At 41.9% G+C, this 18,092-nt stretch overlaps 1 protein-coding gene across 1 annotated transcript in view; it reads left to right on the forward strand.

Annotated features, from left to right (window-relative positions):
• wls (Wnt ligand secretion mediator) overlaps nucleotides 1–17,598 on the forward strand; it is a 60,922-nt gene extending 43,324 nt beyond the window's left edge. Inside the window, exons 8-12 of the mRNA XM_078407378.1 lie at nucleotides 1,508–1,571; nucleotides 7,809–7,952; nucleotides 9,217–9,300; nucleotides 12,655–12,811; nucleotides 15,342–17,598. Of these exons, the coding sequence (XP_078263504.1) occupies nucleotides 1,508–1,571; nucleotides 7,809–7,952; nucleotides 9,217–9,300; nucleotides 12,655–12,811; nucleotides 15,342–15,451 (559 nt within the window). The 3' untranslated portion in view covers nucleotides 15,452–17,598. The remainder of the gene's footprint in view (nucleotides 1–1,507; nucleotides 1,572–7,808; nucleotides 7,953–9,216; nucleotides 9,301–12,654; nucleotides 12,812–15,341) is intronic.
• The last annotated feature ends 494 nt before the right edge of the window (nucleotides 17,599–18,092 follow it).

Here is an 18,092-nt window from a genome sequence, read left to right on the forward strand (position 1 = left end):
GGTTAGAATTGGTGATAACATTTTCTACACGCTGACCCAAAACGCTAGTGCTTATCAGAGTTATCTGATATACACCCTAAATTGTCTAGCCAAGTACTATGTACGCTTGATCTTTAAGCTCGCTGATGTTGTTCGCTGTTGTTCGGTGGATTAACCACAATGAAGAGACAAAGTACAGGAAAGGCTGTATGAGAAGCTCAGCAATAACACTTGGCTGTTAAGGAGAGCAAAGGAGTTGGTTGTTGGCCTGAGGAAGTCAACATCAACGGAGTTGCTGTAGAAATGATCGACAGCTTACAGTGCCAAGGCATCTACATCACCAGAGTCTAACATGGTCCCTTCACACTGATCAAGAATGCATTACATTCTTGGGCATCTGAGAAGGTTTAGCATGCCATGAGGATTCACTCTAATTTCTACAGAAGCACTGTAGAAAGTATTCTGACAGAACACATCTCAGTTCTGGTTTAGTTTTAGTTTTTAGTTTTAATGATACAGCCCACCAGGTCCACGCCGACCAGTGATCCCCGCACATTAACACCATCCTACACCCACTGGGGACAATTTTTACATTTTCCAAACCAACTAATCTACAAACCTGTATGTCTTGGGAGTGTGGGAGGAAACCGAAGATCTTGGAGAAAACCCACGCAGGTCACTGGGAGAATGTACAAACTCCGTACATACAGCACCCGTAGTTGGGATCGAACCCTGGTATAGCAACTGCTCTGCTCTTGACCACCTGAATCTGTAGAGAGTGGTGAACACAGTCAGTCCATCACAGGCTCATTACATTCTTCAATCCAGTCCATCTTCATGGTGCGTTGCATTCGGGAAAGCTGGAAATATTGTCATGGATACCTGCCACCCTGGCTACTCCATTTTCATGTCTGAGAGAAGATACGAGAGCTTGAAAGCTCAAACTTCCAGACTTGCAAACAGTTTAGTTTCCCCCTGCTATGAGGCTCCTGAACCAATCACTTTGTTCACTCCCGCTTCTGGGAGGTGCTGCCACTTATTCTTGTCTTAACTCTACCTTTATTTGGTTATTCCATTACTGTACTGTAATATTTTCTTGCACTACAATCTTACACAATTCTGCTGTTTTACATTAGTTGTATTATCATTACTGTATGTATACTGTTTACTCTGTGAGCTTCATGTGAACATGCAATTTGATTGCATCGGGTGCATATGACATTGAATTAAGTTAATCTAATCATTATATAAAACAACTGGGTTCTAACTGTTGCTGTCCTGTTGTTGTGTGAAAGAAGTGTGGACATCTTGGTACAGTGCTCGGTTTAATTTTCTCTCGTCTCAGCAAGGAAATTGTGACACTAAAACACCTAAAACAAAAGAAATAACCTTCCGCCCCGCAACATTGTAACGATGCATTGTGAAGAGTACTGACCGAATGTCCTTTGGTTGAATGTAGTAATTGTACCATGTTTTAAATATCAAATTTCTGACAAATCTTCCCCAAATATTTCAACATTTCTTCCAGAGGTGTGCAATTGACGAACCCATTCTACAGTATCTGGGCCACTGATGTCGGTACAGAATTGGCTGTATCCTTTTTATAATGTTTTTAAAATATATTTAACAAATGTAACTACTCTGTGATTGAGAGGAAAGTAATAGCGAAATTGTGGTTAGTAAATTGAGGGTAAAGTATCCTGTCGGCCAGAGGCAGGCTGCCTCAGCAAATAGACACAAAAAGCTGGAGTAACTCAGTGGGTCAGACAGCATCTCTGGAGAAAAGGGATAGGTGAAGCTTTGGGTCGAGACCCTTCTTCAGTTTCGATCTGAAATGTCATTTATTCCTTTTCTCCAGAGATGCTGTTTGACCCACTGAGTTACTCCAGCTTTTTGTGTCTATCTCGGTTTATGCCCGCATCTGCAATTCCTTCCTACACAAACTGCCTCAGCAGATACATGTGCATTATCCAGAAATGTTCCACTTTGATTCCTTTTTGTCAGTGCTATGTTAATTAACTTCACTTGAGGTAATGATATTGTATTTGGCCTAGATGGAAATCTTTGCTGCTGATCCTTGAATCTGACTTAGTAATAGCGACTTTTTCCCATCAGTGGTAGTGTTTATGGCACAAATACTTGGATTTGGATTTGCTGGTGACAGGAACTTCAAAATCGGTTTGAAGAGCGTCGAGAAAATAGCAGCTCCACTTGATCACAATACCATCCTAAGGATATACAGTTGCACCCCACCCCTTTGCTTCCGAAACTACTGCATTTCAGATGCATACCTTTGCTCTTGAAACATTGGAAAGACAAGCTTTAAAAGGTTTCCTGTCCCTCTCATGTGCAGTTGAGATAAGCTGCTGTGATTAATTGCAGTTCCTTTGTACATGAGCAATATTTTGTGGCATGATTCACCACTATAAAGAGTCAATTTCAGCTTAGTACCAAAGCAATTAATCACCACATTTCATTGGCAGTACTTGAACTAGCAGCACTTGACTGGTAGAAAATTAATTAAAGCTTTTCCCTTCTGATTTCACTCTGTCATTCACCACAGAAGCTACTGATTCACTCATGATTTACAGTTCTTTTATTCATCAATTAGCTCCAAATAGCCTCCCTTTGTCGCCAACTGGTGCTAATAATGCTTGCTGAATAATGAGCAGAAGAAAAGGCCTGTTTTTTTAGTTCTCTGATGCCTGCTGCAGGCAAGAATATTTTGTTTACTTTTGGCAGTGCCATTTGAATCTAGGTTTCTTTTCTATCTCTTTTGATAAATCAGTGATTACATGGAAAATAACTTTCTAGGACCATTATCTTTTATGTTGTTGGTTATGTGGACAATAAGGTCACTATTTATTGCCCATCTCAAGATGCTTTTAGGAAAGTGGCAGTGAACAGCCAATTTTAAACCATTATAACACTTTTTGAAGGTACTCCTAAAATGATGTTATGTGGACAGTTCTGCACGTTTATTATTGTTGCATATTTGGTTTAGAGCTGCAGCATTGAAACTCTTTACGGAGTTTGTACGTTCTCCCTGTATCTATGTGTGACCGGATGCTCCGGTTTCCTCCCACACAAGGACATACAGGTTTTGTAGTTTAATTGGCTTCTGTAAAATTGTAAATTGTCCCTAGTATGTAGGAGAGTGCTCGTGTACAGGGTGTTCACTGGTTGGCAAGGGCTCGCTGGGCCAAAGGGCCTGTTTCAGATTTGGCGCCAATTTCAAGTTGCAGTTCTTGTTAAGTTCTCCACCACTCTGTGCAGCCGCAGTCCACGAGCTCAGCCTTTTGGATTAGTGCCCGATCCAATCAAGCCCCAGGCTGCTGCCACCCCTCAGTGGTCTACTCCACTCTCAAGCTGCACTGCACTCCCTCCTGCGGATGGCCTGCTTACTGACTCCCTCCTCTCTGGTCCATGGGGCAAACAGGGGCCGGGCTTGGTGTCGAGCAGGGGCGAGGAACTGGGAACCCACCCTCTCCAGCTGGGTTCCTCGGCGGCAAGGAACCGTTGAAGGCATGGATCTGGCGTAGAATGAAGTAACGTTGAGGTCCATTGCCGGTCTGGGTTGCATGAGGCCCGGAGCTGTGGGAGAGTCCGAGCGAGGGCCTGTTGGTGCTGCCGTCTGGTGGCCATTGTGGAACGCAGGGCACAGAAGGAGAACCGTTGTGGGAAACGGTGTGTGGACTGTTGGTATCTGAAATCTGGGTCTGAACTGGGAAGTCAGGAACTGGAATTGGAAGCCACGAGGCAGAAGATGGAGGCACAGACAAGTGCTGAGGAAGCGCGCATGACTATGGTAGTGAGTTCGGGTAAAAACATGGACATAGAGCCGGAGAGTGTCACTAATCACAGAGGAGGAGCAGTGAAAGAGAGTCTTGCAAAACTCCCGTCGGAGAGGAGAAATTTTTCAAAGTAGGCATAACTTGAGGAGATGTTGCAGTGGGGTAGGTCAAAATGTTGAAATAAAGAACTGCAGTTGCGAGTTTATGCAAAAGCTAGAAACAAGGTGCTGGAGCAATCAGCAGTCCAGGCTGCTTCTCTGGAGAACAAGGATAGGTGATGCTTTGGGTCAGGACCCTTCTACAGATTGAAAGTAGACGGTGGAGGGAGGGAGAGGTGGGTGACCAATTGGGGCCAGCAACAAATTACCTCGGGCAGAGTGGTACCCTGGTAGGTCCATTGTTGGCAAGGGAAGGTGTGATCTCAAGAGGGGCACAGTCTGGATATGGTACAGGGTTTGGACTCTGCATCTATTAAGTAACAGTCGAGTTTGTGTGCAACTTGGGGAGAGATGGTGGTGTTTCCCTGTGGTATTGGTACTGGTTTATTATTGTCACATGTGCTGACATACAATGAAAGGCTTTTTGCATGCTATCCAATTAAATCCGATCTTATTATACACAAGTGCAACGTGTAGTACAAAGTGAAAAATACCAGATTACCGAATATTGTATACAACATTGTAGTATTACAGTTTAATGAAAAATTACAATGTATGCAATGTGATGGGCGGAAAGATTGGGGCTGCACCCTAGCTTGCAGGAGGGCTGTTCAGTTATCTGATAACAGAGATGAAGAAGCTGTTCCTGATTCTCGTGGCATTTGCTGTCAAGCTTTTATATCTTCTGGCCAACAGGATGGAAGAAGATCCGTTTCAGGGAATTTTGAACAAGTAAATGAAAAAGGAGGGCCTCTGGTGCATTCTGATATAGATATAGTGGTAAAGAGCTAGATGAGGACCCAGGTTGAACACAAAACCAGCACAGACTAGTTGAGCTATGTTGTCTGTCATATTTGATTCTTCAGGATTGATATGATGTAACCAGAATGTTAATGAGTGTAGAGGGTCTCAGTAGATCAGGCAGCATTTGTGAAGGCAAAGGGGTGATTATTTTGGGTTGAGACTCTGCATTAGGAAGGCCCTTGACTGTCAGGGATTAACTTAAATGGGTTGTGGTGGGGAAACTGCTAGCTGGCGGAGCTTGATTGCTATCTGATGTCATGGGAAACGTTTATATAGCGAATGTCAATATTGGGCTATTTAGCACAGATTTCCTGATAAGATTTCCTCGCATATGAAGAATGACTACTTGACACGTTATCAAAGTGGCACTCGCATGAATTAAACTTCAGAAGCAGTCAGCACCATCACAAAAAGGGGAAACACCAGGCTAAAGAATGTTGTTATTCATTTGAACAAAGAAATTTGTTGTCTACCCTAAGGGGTTGACTACTGAAATTTAATTCCAAATGCTTCATAAATATTTCAATTGGGCGTTACACAGCAATTTGTCTTGGACTCTGGCAAAGACTTCAGTGCCTTTGCCTTCATTTCCTTATTGATTGTGCTGTGACTGGTCTAAGTTTACTGCATTCTGTGGAGATAACACTCCTGTCAGGTTTCTACAGAGAAGAAGGGTCTCGACCTGAAATGTCACCCATTCTTTCTCTCCTGAGATGCTGCCTGACCTGCTGAGTTACTCCAGCATTTTGTGAAATAAATACCTTCATCTGTAAGGAATGTTGTTCTTGGGTGTGTGGTGAGCTTGCAGGTTTGAACTGGAGCCAGCACTCTGCACTCCACCCCCTCCTTGCAAGTGTGTCTTTTTCACTCTGACAATAGAAGCAATGGGCTTTTTAACAAGTGTTGGCAGGAACTGCAGATGCTGGTTTAAACCAAAGATAGACACAAGAAGCTGGAGTAACTCAGTGGGACAGGCAGCATCTCTGGAGAGAAGGAATGTATGACGTTTCGGGTCGAGACCCTTCTTTTTAACATGTTAAGATTGTACAATGGCTAAAAGAATTGCAGGAGCAATGGGAGTACCCATTATGCTGACAAACTAAAGATGACATTACATATAAAATTGTCTAGGATTTTTTGTCTGATTACTTGGATCATCAAAGTAATGTCACTGAACTGACAGAAAGCAACAACTCCCAATGTACGGAGTCATACAGCATGGAAACAGGCCCATCAGCCCAAATTGCCCACGCCAACCAAGATGCCCCATCTACACTAGTCCCACCTGCCCACGTTGCTCCATATACCTCAAAACCTTTCCTATCCATGTACCTGTTGAAATGATTTTTAAATGTCAACTACCTTTAAAAAAACAACTACCTCCTCTGGCAGCTCATTCCATATACCCACCATTCTGTGTGGGAAAAGTCTCTCCTCGAGTTCGTATGAAATCGTTCCCATCTTCCTTTAACCTATGACAACTGGTTCATAATTTCCCCAACTCTGGGTTTTAAAAAAAATGGCATCTACCCTATCTGTTCCCATCAAGATCTTGTACACCTCCATAAGATCATCCCCCATCCTCCTGCACTAAAAGGAACAAAGTCCTAGTCTCCCCAACCTCTCCCTTTAGCTCGGGCCCACACGTCATGGCAACATCCTTGTAAATCTTCAGTGCAATCTTTCCAGCGTAACAACTTCTTTCCCATGACAGGGTTACCAAAACTGAACAGAATATTCTACCAACGTCTTGTACAACTGTTAACATAGCATTCTCAACTTCTATATTCAGTACCCGGAATGATCAAGGCCAATGTGCTGAAAGCCTTATGGAACACCCTATCTACCTGTAACATAATTTTCAAGGAACTATGTACCTGCACTCCTAGATCCCTCTGATCTACAACACTCCCCAGAGCCCTGCCATTCACGGTGGGTTTGCCCAAAATACACCTTGCACTTATCTGCATTGACCATTCTTCAGCCCAACTGATCAAGATCCTGTTGTAATTTTTGATAACCATCTTTGCTATCAACACTACCACCTACTATGGGTCACCTGCAAATTTACTAATCATGCCGTCTACATTCTCATCCAAATTGTTGATATAAATTTCAAATAGCAATGGGCCCAATGACAATCCCTGAGGCATACCACTAGTCACAGGCCCCCCAGTCTGAAAAAAACCCTTCCACCAGCACCCTCTGCCTCCGCCCATGAAACCAATTTTTCATCCAGTCAGCTAGCTCTCCTTGGATCCCTTGCAAACTAATGTTCCAGAGCATCATACCATGTGGAACCTTATCAAATGCCTTGCTGAAATCCATATTGGCAACATCTGCAGCTCTGCCTTCATCAACCTTTTTGATTACTACTTCAAAACCTCAATCAGATCTCCCATGCACAAAACCATGCTAATTTTCCCCTGCCTATTCAAGTGCATATATATATCTAGTCATTCAGAATACTCTCCAATAACTTGCCTACCACTGATGTTGGGCTCACTGCTCCATCGTTCCCAGGCTTTTCCTTGCCACCTTTTTTAAATGGAGACACAACATTAGCCTCCCTCCTGTCTTCAGGCACCTCGCCCATGTCTACATTGCCAGTGTATCTCAGTGTCGCAGCAAGTTGCGCAGCAGTTGAGTTGCTGCCTTACAGGGCCAGAGACCCAGGTTAGGTCGTTACTTCCAAGGTGCTGACTTAGTTGATTTCAGCAGTGGATAAGCTTCCATTATTGCATTGATGCCATGGTTAAAAAAACAGTTCCAATTTGAGATCTTTAACTGGTGAAAGGGGGCTTTGGGTGAGGGGACAGCTTCGTATAGGAACATGTTGCATGTTCAATGTCTCTTACTTTAATTGCCATCACTTGAGATTGTATCTCTGCAATTCACCACAATGTAGAGAGGGCAGGATATAAAGGTCCAATCTTCATATGAGGCACATATCACATTTTTAATCTTTTCTAGCTGGGTTAATAGACTGTTTTGAAGAGTGGGAATGGAAATTAGCTCATCAACGACAATGTTAACTGCTTATTCAGTGTTTACCTTGACAGCTGCATGTAAGATGGCCTTTATCATAGTTGCGGGCATCTGCGCCTGTCTCTATTTCTTTTTTCTCTGCTTCATGGTATTCCAGGTCTTCCGAAATATAAGTGGCAAAAGATGTTCTCTCCCAGCCATGTCCAAAGCAAGGAGATTGCACTATGAGGTAAAACCATGAAGATATTCCAGATGTAATGCAGCTTTTCTATTGCACACAAAGAGCCTTGTTGTATTACCTTTGCATGAACTGGCTGAGAGCTATTCATTAGTCCCTTTTACAGGTTTTACTTTTTCAAATATTTATGCACTTTTCTTTTAAACACTGTTAGAAATTCAGCCTCCACCACTACCTAACCATGCGTTTTGTTTGGTAATAGTTTTGTGCTTTTAAACCCTAGCCTCTCTCCTTGATCAAAAACTTTCCTTTTGTCTTCTAACTGACAAATTGGAAGAACTTTTTCTTATCAATTTCCCTCAGACTCTGAAACCCTTTAATCATATCAGCTCTGTTCTGTCAAAACCACACATTTTCTGTTCTCTCCTTGTAATTCTAAAGTGCTTGGTATTTGGCGATCTGAATGGCCAAGAATCGTGGAATGGCCTTTCAGACCATTGAGACCATGCTATTTTTTTAATATATAGAGCACTACAATAACTTCTCCTAAAATGGGATGTTCAAAAATAACTTCTATTTTATCATTACTCCTATTTTAGTTTCTAATTATATCTATTTTTTCTTAAATCTCATATCTAACATATATTTTCAATCAATTGTCCTTACAATATTTTTTGCATTGAAACACTGAAAACGATATTCTTTAGTTTCTCATTTCCTACTAAAATATAATGTTTCAATTCTATATAGTTCATTGATGCACTCTATGGATCTGTCTTCTTGCAGGATATAATTCTTAAACTTTACACCTTAAAATGGCAATTTTATCAAATAGCAACAGATAAAGCACAAAATAAATATGACGTTGAAATTATCTCTGATTGGGAAATAATTTAATTGCACTTTTTATGCAGAAAGAGTAGAATAAGGTGAAACCAATATGAAGCTCAAGTGAGAGTAATGCATTAGCTCAATGCTTTTTAGACTTGCTTTGAAAGGGAAAACATCAATGTACCGTCTTGAGCCCCTGACGATACTGTAATCTTAGTCAATTGGAGGAGCATGCTCTTGTTAGATGCGACGAAGGGCTGCAGAGAGAAATCTTGATATATGCTATAGAAATGCTTGAGACATTTTAATGGGAATGGGTTTATTCGACAGATGAACGACAGCAGCTAGACAGTAGATCCAGCAGTATTTTTTTAAGAAGGGCTGATGGATCCAGCTCTGGAGAGGACATGCAATGCTGAAAAAAACACGTGTGATGTTAGTTTGCATTTTATCATGTTTATGATAAGTTTCTTTCTTTTTTCAGGGATTAATATTTCGGTTCAAGTTTCTGATGCTTGCCACACTGACCTGTGCAGCCATGACGATCATATTCTTCATTATAAGTCAGGTAAAAGTGGACTATTATTGAATATAGTCTGAGCTGTTGTGGATTTCCATTTGGTTTCACCACTTAATTGAGGAGAGGAAGCAAGTTGAGAACCCACTGCCCCTATTTGGACTGAATGGCAGAAATGGGAAAAATACAGTAAATAAAAAGGGTGGGCGTTTACCCACTCTTTCTTGTCCTGTTGCCATGTTAAATTGCCAGCCTCGTGGACTGGATTCGGACAGTGATGTCCAATTTACAGTTTCCTCCCGGTAAACACTGATTTCCTCAGCAGGCCAAACCTGCCTGAGTTTGGATGAAAGACTTAACCCAGAAAAGATTTCGTCTGAAGATAGACACAAAATGCTGGAGTAATTCAGCGGGACAGGCAGCATCTCTGGAAAGAAGGAATGGGTGACGTTTCGGGTGGAAACCCTTCTTCAGATTCCTTTTATTCCTCCACCACATTTTTCAGACAGATCTTCTGACTCTCTCCTTTTGGTCTTCTAATCGAGTCTCACAGGATTAGAAATTGTTCAGCCAGAGTTGAACACACTTCTCGGCATCTGCTTACAATGGCGTCTTGCGCTTCTTGTACAATGGCGTCTTGCGCTTCTTGTTCAGCCAGAGTTGAACACACTTCTCGGCATCTGCGTACAATGGTGTCTTGCGCTTCTTGCACTTCTTTTGCTTAGTGATGGAAAGATTGGTGGAAACAGGGCTGCGACATGAACGCTCTTTCCTTGACCCCCTTCCTTTGGTGAAAATATTTTCCTATCCCTTCTTAAGTCGACTAATTACCTTAGACCTATACTCCTTGGTTACTGATCTCTAAGAGAAATAGGATGTTCTATTTCATCATATTTAGGCTTTCAAAATTTTACATCTTTCCATTATCTCCCCTCGGGACTCCCGAAGGAAGTAAGAAATAGAAGCATAGTTTGGCCACACAGCCAATTAAGCCTGTTTCTGCCATGTGAGAGATCATTATTCACATTTTGCCTTCCATACACTCTCCCACCATTCATTTCATTCCTACTCCTTATCTATGCCCCCCAAAAAATAATTTTGGTCTTGAATTTACTCAATGACTGATTATCCATAGCCTTCTGAAGTAGACAATTTCAAAAGGTTACCATTCTCTTGAAGAAACCAACTGCAGCCTAGACAATCTTTAGTCAGAACTAAATTTCTTACCACCTGCAATCATCTTATAAATCTTACTTGCTCCATACTCTGCCAAATGCTATTAAACAATTCTATGACTAATGTGTAGGAAGGAACTGCAGATGCTGGTTTACACCAAGTCTGAAGAAGGGGCTCGACTTGAAATATCACCAATTCCTTCAATCCCGAGATGCTGCCTGTCCCGCTGAGTTACTCTGGCATTTTGTTTCTACGTTCTATGGCTAATGTTTTGGACGGCTCCATTGTGGCATTCTGACAATTGCATGCGATGCTGTTTATTACAATTTCCACTTTGTTTTACCCTTTGTTCCAGTGAAATCGTGTAATTGTGAGGAATAGCAGATAGCACGATACAGCTTTCTGGCTACAATATGAAGATCAGCAACTTCAGATCTTTAGCACTTTTGGCATTTTGTTTTATATGATTTGCAGCATTTGCAGTATATTACAGTAATTTCAAATAATAATGCTGCTTCTCCCATTAAGCTTTTCCCAGATTAGCCTATTTTTACTTTTATTTTATTGTTCAACATGCACTATCTGTCTTCTGTTAGAGTCGGTCTCTTCACAGATGCTTACTGGCCTGGGGTTTTAGCATTTTCTACCAAAATTTACAAAATCTGCAGGATTTTGCTTGCTTTTCTTTTCCTGTTGATAGCCTATGTCCCATAGGAAAGCCTAGGACAGAGGCTGAGATATTGCTCTCGTGCTGGCATTTTCCGGTCTGCCTCTGGTTTTGTGCATGGGACAGGGATGCTGATCCCAGAACATTGAACTTTGCCCTGTAGCATGATTCCAAATATGAAACTGTTTATAATAAGGGCATAGCTCGGTAGTCAAAATAGCAAACTGAATGAATGCATGCTTTAAAGCATTGCTACATTGATTACTGGGTACTGCTGCACAGCTAACTATGCTGAATTTAATTAAAGCTGTTGACGTCAGTGAATGGTATATTTGCATTCCCACAGTAGGTTTAACAGTTCCATTGCAGCTGAACAAACCACTTGTTAAAAGTCAACTATGTCTAAAAACAAAGCGAACAGCATTTTCTATCGATTTTGATGCAAATTTTTTTAATGCTAATTTTGTTGTTTTCATTTAAACTGGGCAAGTGCTGAACACACCGTTTCCTGTAGCATTGGTAATTAGTTTGGAATCCAATGCAATAAAAACAGAATTCAAAGTGTTTGCTCACCATTCACCTATTTGTATTCTTACGTGCATCTAATGTGCCTTGAAATCTTTACACTTGTTCATTTGGGAGGAGGAGTGTTTGACTCTTTGTTTTATTGGGGTTTCTAAGAATAATTCCTGGCAATGTTGATGCAAAACTATAGAAAGCTCGGTTTTATTTTTGCTTTCATTTGATTATGGTTCATCATTTGCTATCTGGTCTTTGAATTTCATGGGACTTGTTTTTCATGGGAGTTTTTTTTGGTTTGTTACCCCAAAGTTGTAAATTGACCTTTAAGCAATTTGAAGGTATTTGTTTCACAAAGGAAGGATATAGGTTTAGAACTGGGAAGGGGGAGGGGAAGAGAGGGACAGAGGAACTATCTAAAGTTGGAGAAGTCAATGTTCTTCTCCAACTTTAGATAGTTCCTCTGTCCCTCTCTTCCCCTCCCCCTTCCCAGTTCTCCCTCTATCTTCCTGTCTCTACCTATATCATTCCTTTGTCCCGCCCCCTGACATTAGTCTGAAGAAGGGTCTCGACCCGAAACATCACCCATTCTTTCTCTCCTGAGATGCTGCCTGACCTGCTGAGTTACTCCAGCATTTTGTGAAATAAATACCTTTGATTTGTACCAGCATCTGCAGTTATTTTCTTGCACTTTAAGCAATTTGAGATATTTGCAAAAACGGGGGAAATTTAATTTCTCGTGATCCACAGGGTTTGAATGTATTCATCCAAGTGCGCACAAAAACTCGAAGCAAGGATATCGCTAATATTTTTACATTGCAGAATTTTTCCTCTTCTGTGATCCACATTTGCTCTGCTGTGGATTTTAACATTACCGGATGCCTTGTAATTTGCCCGTTGATTGTCAACCTGAGCTTGGCTAATGAATGTCTCCAACCACGTCAACAAATATGCATGAAAATATAGAATATAAATACTGGTTCTTTATGGCAATTATAAGCTGTTTTGCAAACATCACATAAAATTGTGGATTTTCTCTTCAGGTAAATGATGGAAACTGGAAGTGGGGAGAATATACCATCCAGGTGAACAGTGCTTTCTTCACCGGCATTTATGGCATGTGGAACTTGTATGTCTTTGCCATCATGTTTTTGTATGCTCCTTCCCACAAGTGTTACAGTAACAGTGACCAATCGAATGGTAAGTTTCTATTTTTTTTAAATCATTCTTAAAGGTTGAAGAGCCTTTCTTTCTCTGGAAAAGTTACCAGCTATGCCAAATTTCCTTTTTTTTTAAATGAACAGCATGGATAATTTGAATGGTTTATTAGGAAAGTCGTTTAGAAATCCGCAAAATTGTAGAAGTGCAGTATGTAGGAATGTTTTATAACTGTCTACATTATTTGTTAATGAACAGAAGAAAATTAATAGTTATAAAAAATATGGCCAATTAATACCTGTCCACATTTTAATGTGCCTAACATTTCCTTTTGTATTGTCCCATTTGATAACATAATTCCCAAGTTGTATCAATTGGAATAAAAATCTTCCAGATATTAGTAATTGTGTACAGTACTCAATATCTTATAGCAACAGCAAACTATGTGCCACATTTGCAAATGAATTGCTAAAATATCAGCTATTAATGGTTTTAAAAGACCAGTTAATTTGCTTTTTTTCAGTATTTCCGAGTGGCAGTCATTTTTGCTGCCCATTCCATATGTAATTCCAGTCAACCACTTTTGGTATTCAACTCAGAATTACATATGACTCTCCAGGCAAAATACTTTTGTCATGACTTGGTAAAAAATCTGGGGATGAGAAAAAAAATATATACTTAAAACAAAATCATTATCTGGTGCATCCACTAGGAAATACAGATAAGAGTCGGCTCCCTTCCCTCAAGTCAGAGAAACACCACAATATTCTACAGATGACCTGCAAAAAATTAAGGGGGACCTCATTGAAACTTGCAGAATAATGACAGGCATAGATAGAGTGGATGTGGATAGGATGTTTCCACTTGCGGGAGAGTCTAAGAGCAGAGGTCATGGCCTCAGAATTAAAGGACACTCTTTTAGAAATGAGGTGAGGAGAAACTTCTCTAGTCAGAGGGTAGTTAATCTGTGGAACTCATTGCCACAGAGGGCTGTGGAGGCCAAGTCAGTGGATATTTTTACGGCAAAGATAGACAAATTCTTGATTAGAACGGGTGTCAAGCATTATTGGGAGAAGGCAGGAAAATGGGATTAGGAAGCAGAGATCAGCCGATTGAATGGCAGTGGACTCGATGGGCCAAGTGGGCTAATTCTACTCCTATAACTTGTGAAATTCCTCAACCTCGACTAGGGTTGCCAACTTCCTCACTCCTAAATATGGGACAAGGTGACGTCACCGCCCTGCACCTCACGTGACCTCACCCAGCCAGCGGCCACGTGCTCCCACTCCACCAATGGTGGTGGGCCGGGAGGCGGGTTGCTATGCAACCTCCGTCAGGTGGCGCCCGGGCCTACACTCTCCAGAGGTAGACACAAAATGCTGGAGTAATTCAACGGGTCAGGCAGCATCTCGGGAGGGAAGGAATGGGTGACGTTTCGGGTCGAGACCCATCCTCAGTCTGAAGAAGGGTCTCGACCCAAAACGTCACCCATCTTCTGCTGGATCTCCATGAGGCGGGTGGCGAGGACTGCCACGGACGAAGAGGGTGACGAAAGTATCCACAAACTGAAGGAGAAGGCGAAGAAGAGGAAGGGGCGAGGATTTGGCTCCAAGGAAGGCACTCGATCCAGGCTGCGAGAAGACTACAACTCCGTGGAGCAAGACGGCGACGAGCCAGGCCCTCAACGTTCGGTGGACGGGTGGATCCTGTTTGTGACCGGGGTCCATGAGGAAGCCACCGGGGAGGAAGGACATCCATGACAAGTTTGCCGAGTACGGTGAGATCAAGAACCTGCACCTCAAACTGGCCCGGCGCACCGGCTACCTCAAGGGCTACGCTCTGGTGGAGTACGAGACCTACAAGGAGGCACAGGCGGCCATGGAGGGTTTGAACGGGTCAGAGCTGGCCGGGCAGCCCATCAGCGTGGACTGGGGCTTTGTCAGGGGGCCCACTAGGAGCAAGAGTCGGAGTGGCCGCAGGAGAAGATGGAGCACGGACCGGAAGCATCACGGAGCCGGGACGGAGTGTGGTGCGACCGGTGGGTCCGAGACATGCCTGCGGATCGCCGTGCCCAAAATGAGCCGTGCTTTACAGGGACCGTTTAATCTCAGTCGGGACTGTCGTGGGGCTGGGGCTGGGGCGGGAAGAGTAAGGTTGGCTTGTGCAAAACAACACTCAGAAATAAAGTATTTTAGTTCAAAAAAATATATTTAAAATCTTCAGGCTGAAGAAGGGTCTCGACCCGAAACATCACCCATTTCTTCTCTCCCGAGATGCTGCCTGACCCACTGAGTTACTCCAGCATTTTGTGTCTATCTTCGATTTAAATTAGCATCTGCAGTTTTTTTTCCTGCACTGTCAGGGCCTACAGCGTCGGGGCTTACAGCGCCCCCCAGGGGTAATACAGAACAAGGGCGGTCCAGTACTGGACAAACCAATTTAGCCTAAAATACGGGATGTCCCGGCTAATAAGGGACAGTTGGCAACCCTAACCTCGACACAAAACTACCTTACTGGAGGGGTGACAAAAAAAGTAGGCAAGACTAACTTTGTATGGCTTTCTTGCCTTCAGGTGATCTGGGAGTAAATGGTGGTGAGGAACTGCAGCTGACTACCACAATCACCCACGCTGATGGACCAACTGAAATTTATAGATTGGCTGGCAAGGAGGCACAGGAGTGATGATGGGGCTGGAATTGGAAGAAGTCGTTCCAGCAGCACAAGTCCAACTAAGCAATTTGGAAGAGAAGTGTAAATCTGCTCTGTTATTTGTGAACTGAGGTCATGTGACATGGATTTGGGCCTGTTGAAATTCCTGTTGCTGGTGAAAGAACTCCTGCATCCAATAATTTTGCTAAAATTTGTATAATCTGTGGAAGATTCCAGAACGGTGCCTTTGTAAAATGGGATAATGTTCCTTTCTTTTTCTGAAAGGAGTCAAGTGCACATTTAATTGTCAAAGCAAATTACCATTACTATAGTTTATATCTTTCTGAGCATTAATCTCTGTAACTATAAAGTATTGTAGCGTAGCAACTATATGAGGACGGACACCTCCAATGCTCAAGGGATTGAGACTGGGAGATAAGGTATGAACTGCAATTATATAGCATTTTAAGTTCTCAGGCTGGCTCAAAACGCTTTGCATTTAGTAAGTCACGTAACAGATTTAGATTCTAGGTTTTACAAGAAGAGCATATTTGCAGACTCTGTTCCGAACGGAGATCAACATTATTGTCGTAGAAGACGCCTTTTTAAATATAGATTGTAAAAACATGCTCAAACTATTATCTGTGTACTCAAACATTTATTCTAGATACATTTAAAAGCGTAGTTCCTCAGAATGGAGGAGAAATGTAAAGACAACTTGAATATGCTGCATAACCTGAGTTCCTTCCATGATGTGCCACAGTTATGTTCTGTACAAGCAGAATGTGGATTACTGGTGTGTTCTTGAACCAGTTGTATACATAATGCAATTAGGTAATCTGCATAAGGCACCAGCTTTGCCTGGAAGCTCTCAATAGATCTGATACTTTACATGGTTTGGGCTTCCATTCACAGTTAGATGATAGAGACATGGCAAACTACACATGCTGGTTTGCCGAAAAAGACAATGGTGAAGTAACTTGGTGGGTCAGGTGGCATCTCTGGAGAATGTGGATAGGTCACGTTTATGGTCAGGACCCATCTTCAGTCTGAATAAGGGTCCCTACCTGAATTGTCGTCAATCCATGTTTTTCGGAGATGCTGTCTGACCTGTTGAGTTTCTTCAACACTTTGCATTGGCTTTTCACAGCTAGATGATGTCTGATTTGATATGCAGTGAACTTCTGTGGTGTCCAAACAACGGAAGTAATTTTAGATAACAAGATTATTCCAAGACCAGTAAAGCAGGAAAGATTTCTCTCAAACCAGTAGAATGATCTGTATGGATTTTTTAACTTTGAAATAAGAATTAGACCTTAATTTCAATCAAGAGTGCAGAATGTGTGGAACTGGAGCTATGTAGCCTGCTCCTTTAGTGCTAAGAGTGCTCCTTGTGCAAAGTATTGGTTAAAGTTGTCTCCCTCTACTGAAAGTCAGGAAGTTATCTTTTTGAATATATAATAAAATATCCTCCTTTCTCTGCTGAAGTTGCTGGAAAATTATAACCCAGCTGGAGAACAACGCTTGAGTATTTTACCCGTATAACTATTCTGCTTGCAGTTATTGGGCATAATGATTTCTGTGAGAGGGGCACTGCATAATGATCAAGTTTAGTGATTGTAGCAGTTGAATGTTCTTTGAAATTCTCTTCCCTTCTTGCCCAGGACAGTCATGTGCAACCTTCTGTAATAGCATGGGATGAACTCTTTAGCAAAAACAAGGGTTCTCCTCGTGTATGTGGGTCAGTACCACACCATACCGAGAATCACTAAAGAAATGTGCTTAGTATTAAGCTGTATCTCGGTTGGTTAAAATCGGACATCATTGAGTAGTGTGATGAAAGGCTTCTGACATTGGCATGCATTATTAAAGGCATTATTCAAACAGATCTGGGAGTGAATGCAGGCATGACACACCTGTACCTTTGCAATAGGGATATGCTGCAAAACACAAAGAGAACATTTCAGTAAAACATTTGTCATTATGGTCAATTTTAGTTTGAAACAAAATGGATATAGCATGTCCTTTAACACGAATATTTTAAGATGGAAACCATACTACTTTGGTAGTGTAGATAATTTATGATACAACTGTATAGATTATTCCATTTTAGGTGGTGAAAGGATTTTTTAATCTTGGAAGTAGATTGCTTGTATGCTAATTTTAAATAAAGTTTGTATTGTGTAATTGTGTACAGCCTTCGTCACTGATAAGACTATCTTGAACAAGTTATCCTGAAGGTGCAGCAATACATTGACTAAGTTCGTTATGCTCTGTATGTCCATTTGCCACAATTGTCATTCCGAAATGTCTGAAAGCAATGGGCAGGTGTTCAAGGAGTAGCCAGATTATTATTTGTTTGAGAACAGGCAATGAATGATCAAGTACAATGTTAGTTTTACACCTGGGAGGCAAATTGGAAATCTACCCCACAAGCAATGTTTGGGAACTCTCCAAGGATTGTATTGCAATTCTGGGTCCCCTGAATCTCTGACATTTCCAGGCCTCTAGCCACAACATTCAATTTCTGTGGGTGGACCAACATTACAACCTGGCACATGGCATGGTGCGATTGGCCCAATACCTGAGATGACTGCAGGTGTGCCAAGTGTAGCCTTCAGAAAGGTTCCCAGTACCACATGGTCCCAATAATCCTTGAGATGGATGCATTTCC

Source organism: Rhinoraja longicauda, chromosome 11 (assembly GCF_053455715.1).
Source record: "Rhinoraja longicauda isolate Sanriku21f chromosome 11, sRhiLon1.1, whole genome shotgun sequence".
In the NCBI taxonomy this organism is placed as follows: Eukaryota; Metazoa; Chordata; class Chondrichthyes; order Rajiformes; family Arhynchobatidae; genus Rhinoraja; species Rhinoraja longicauda.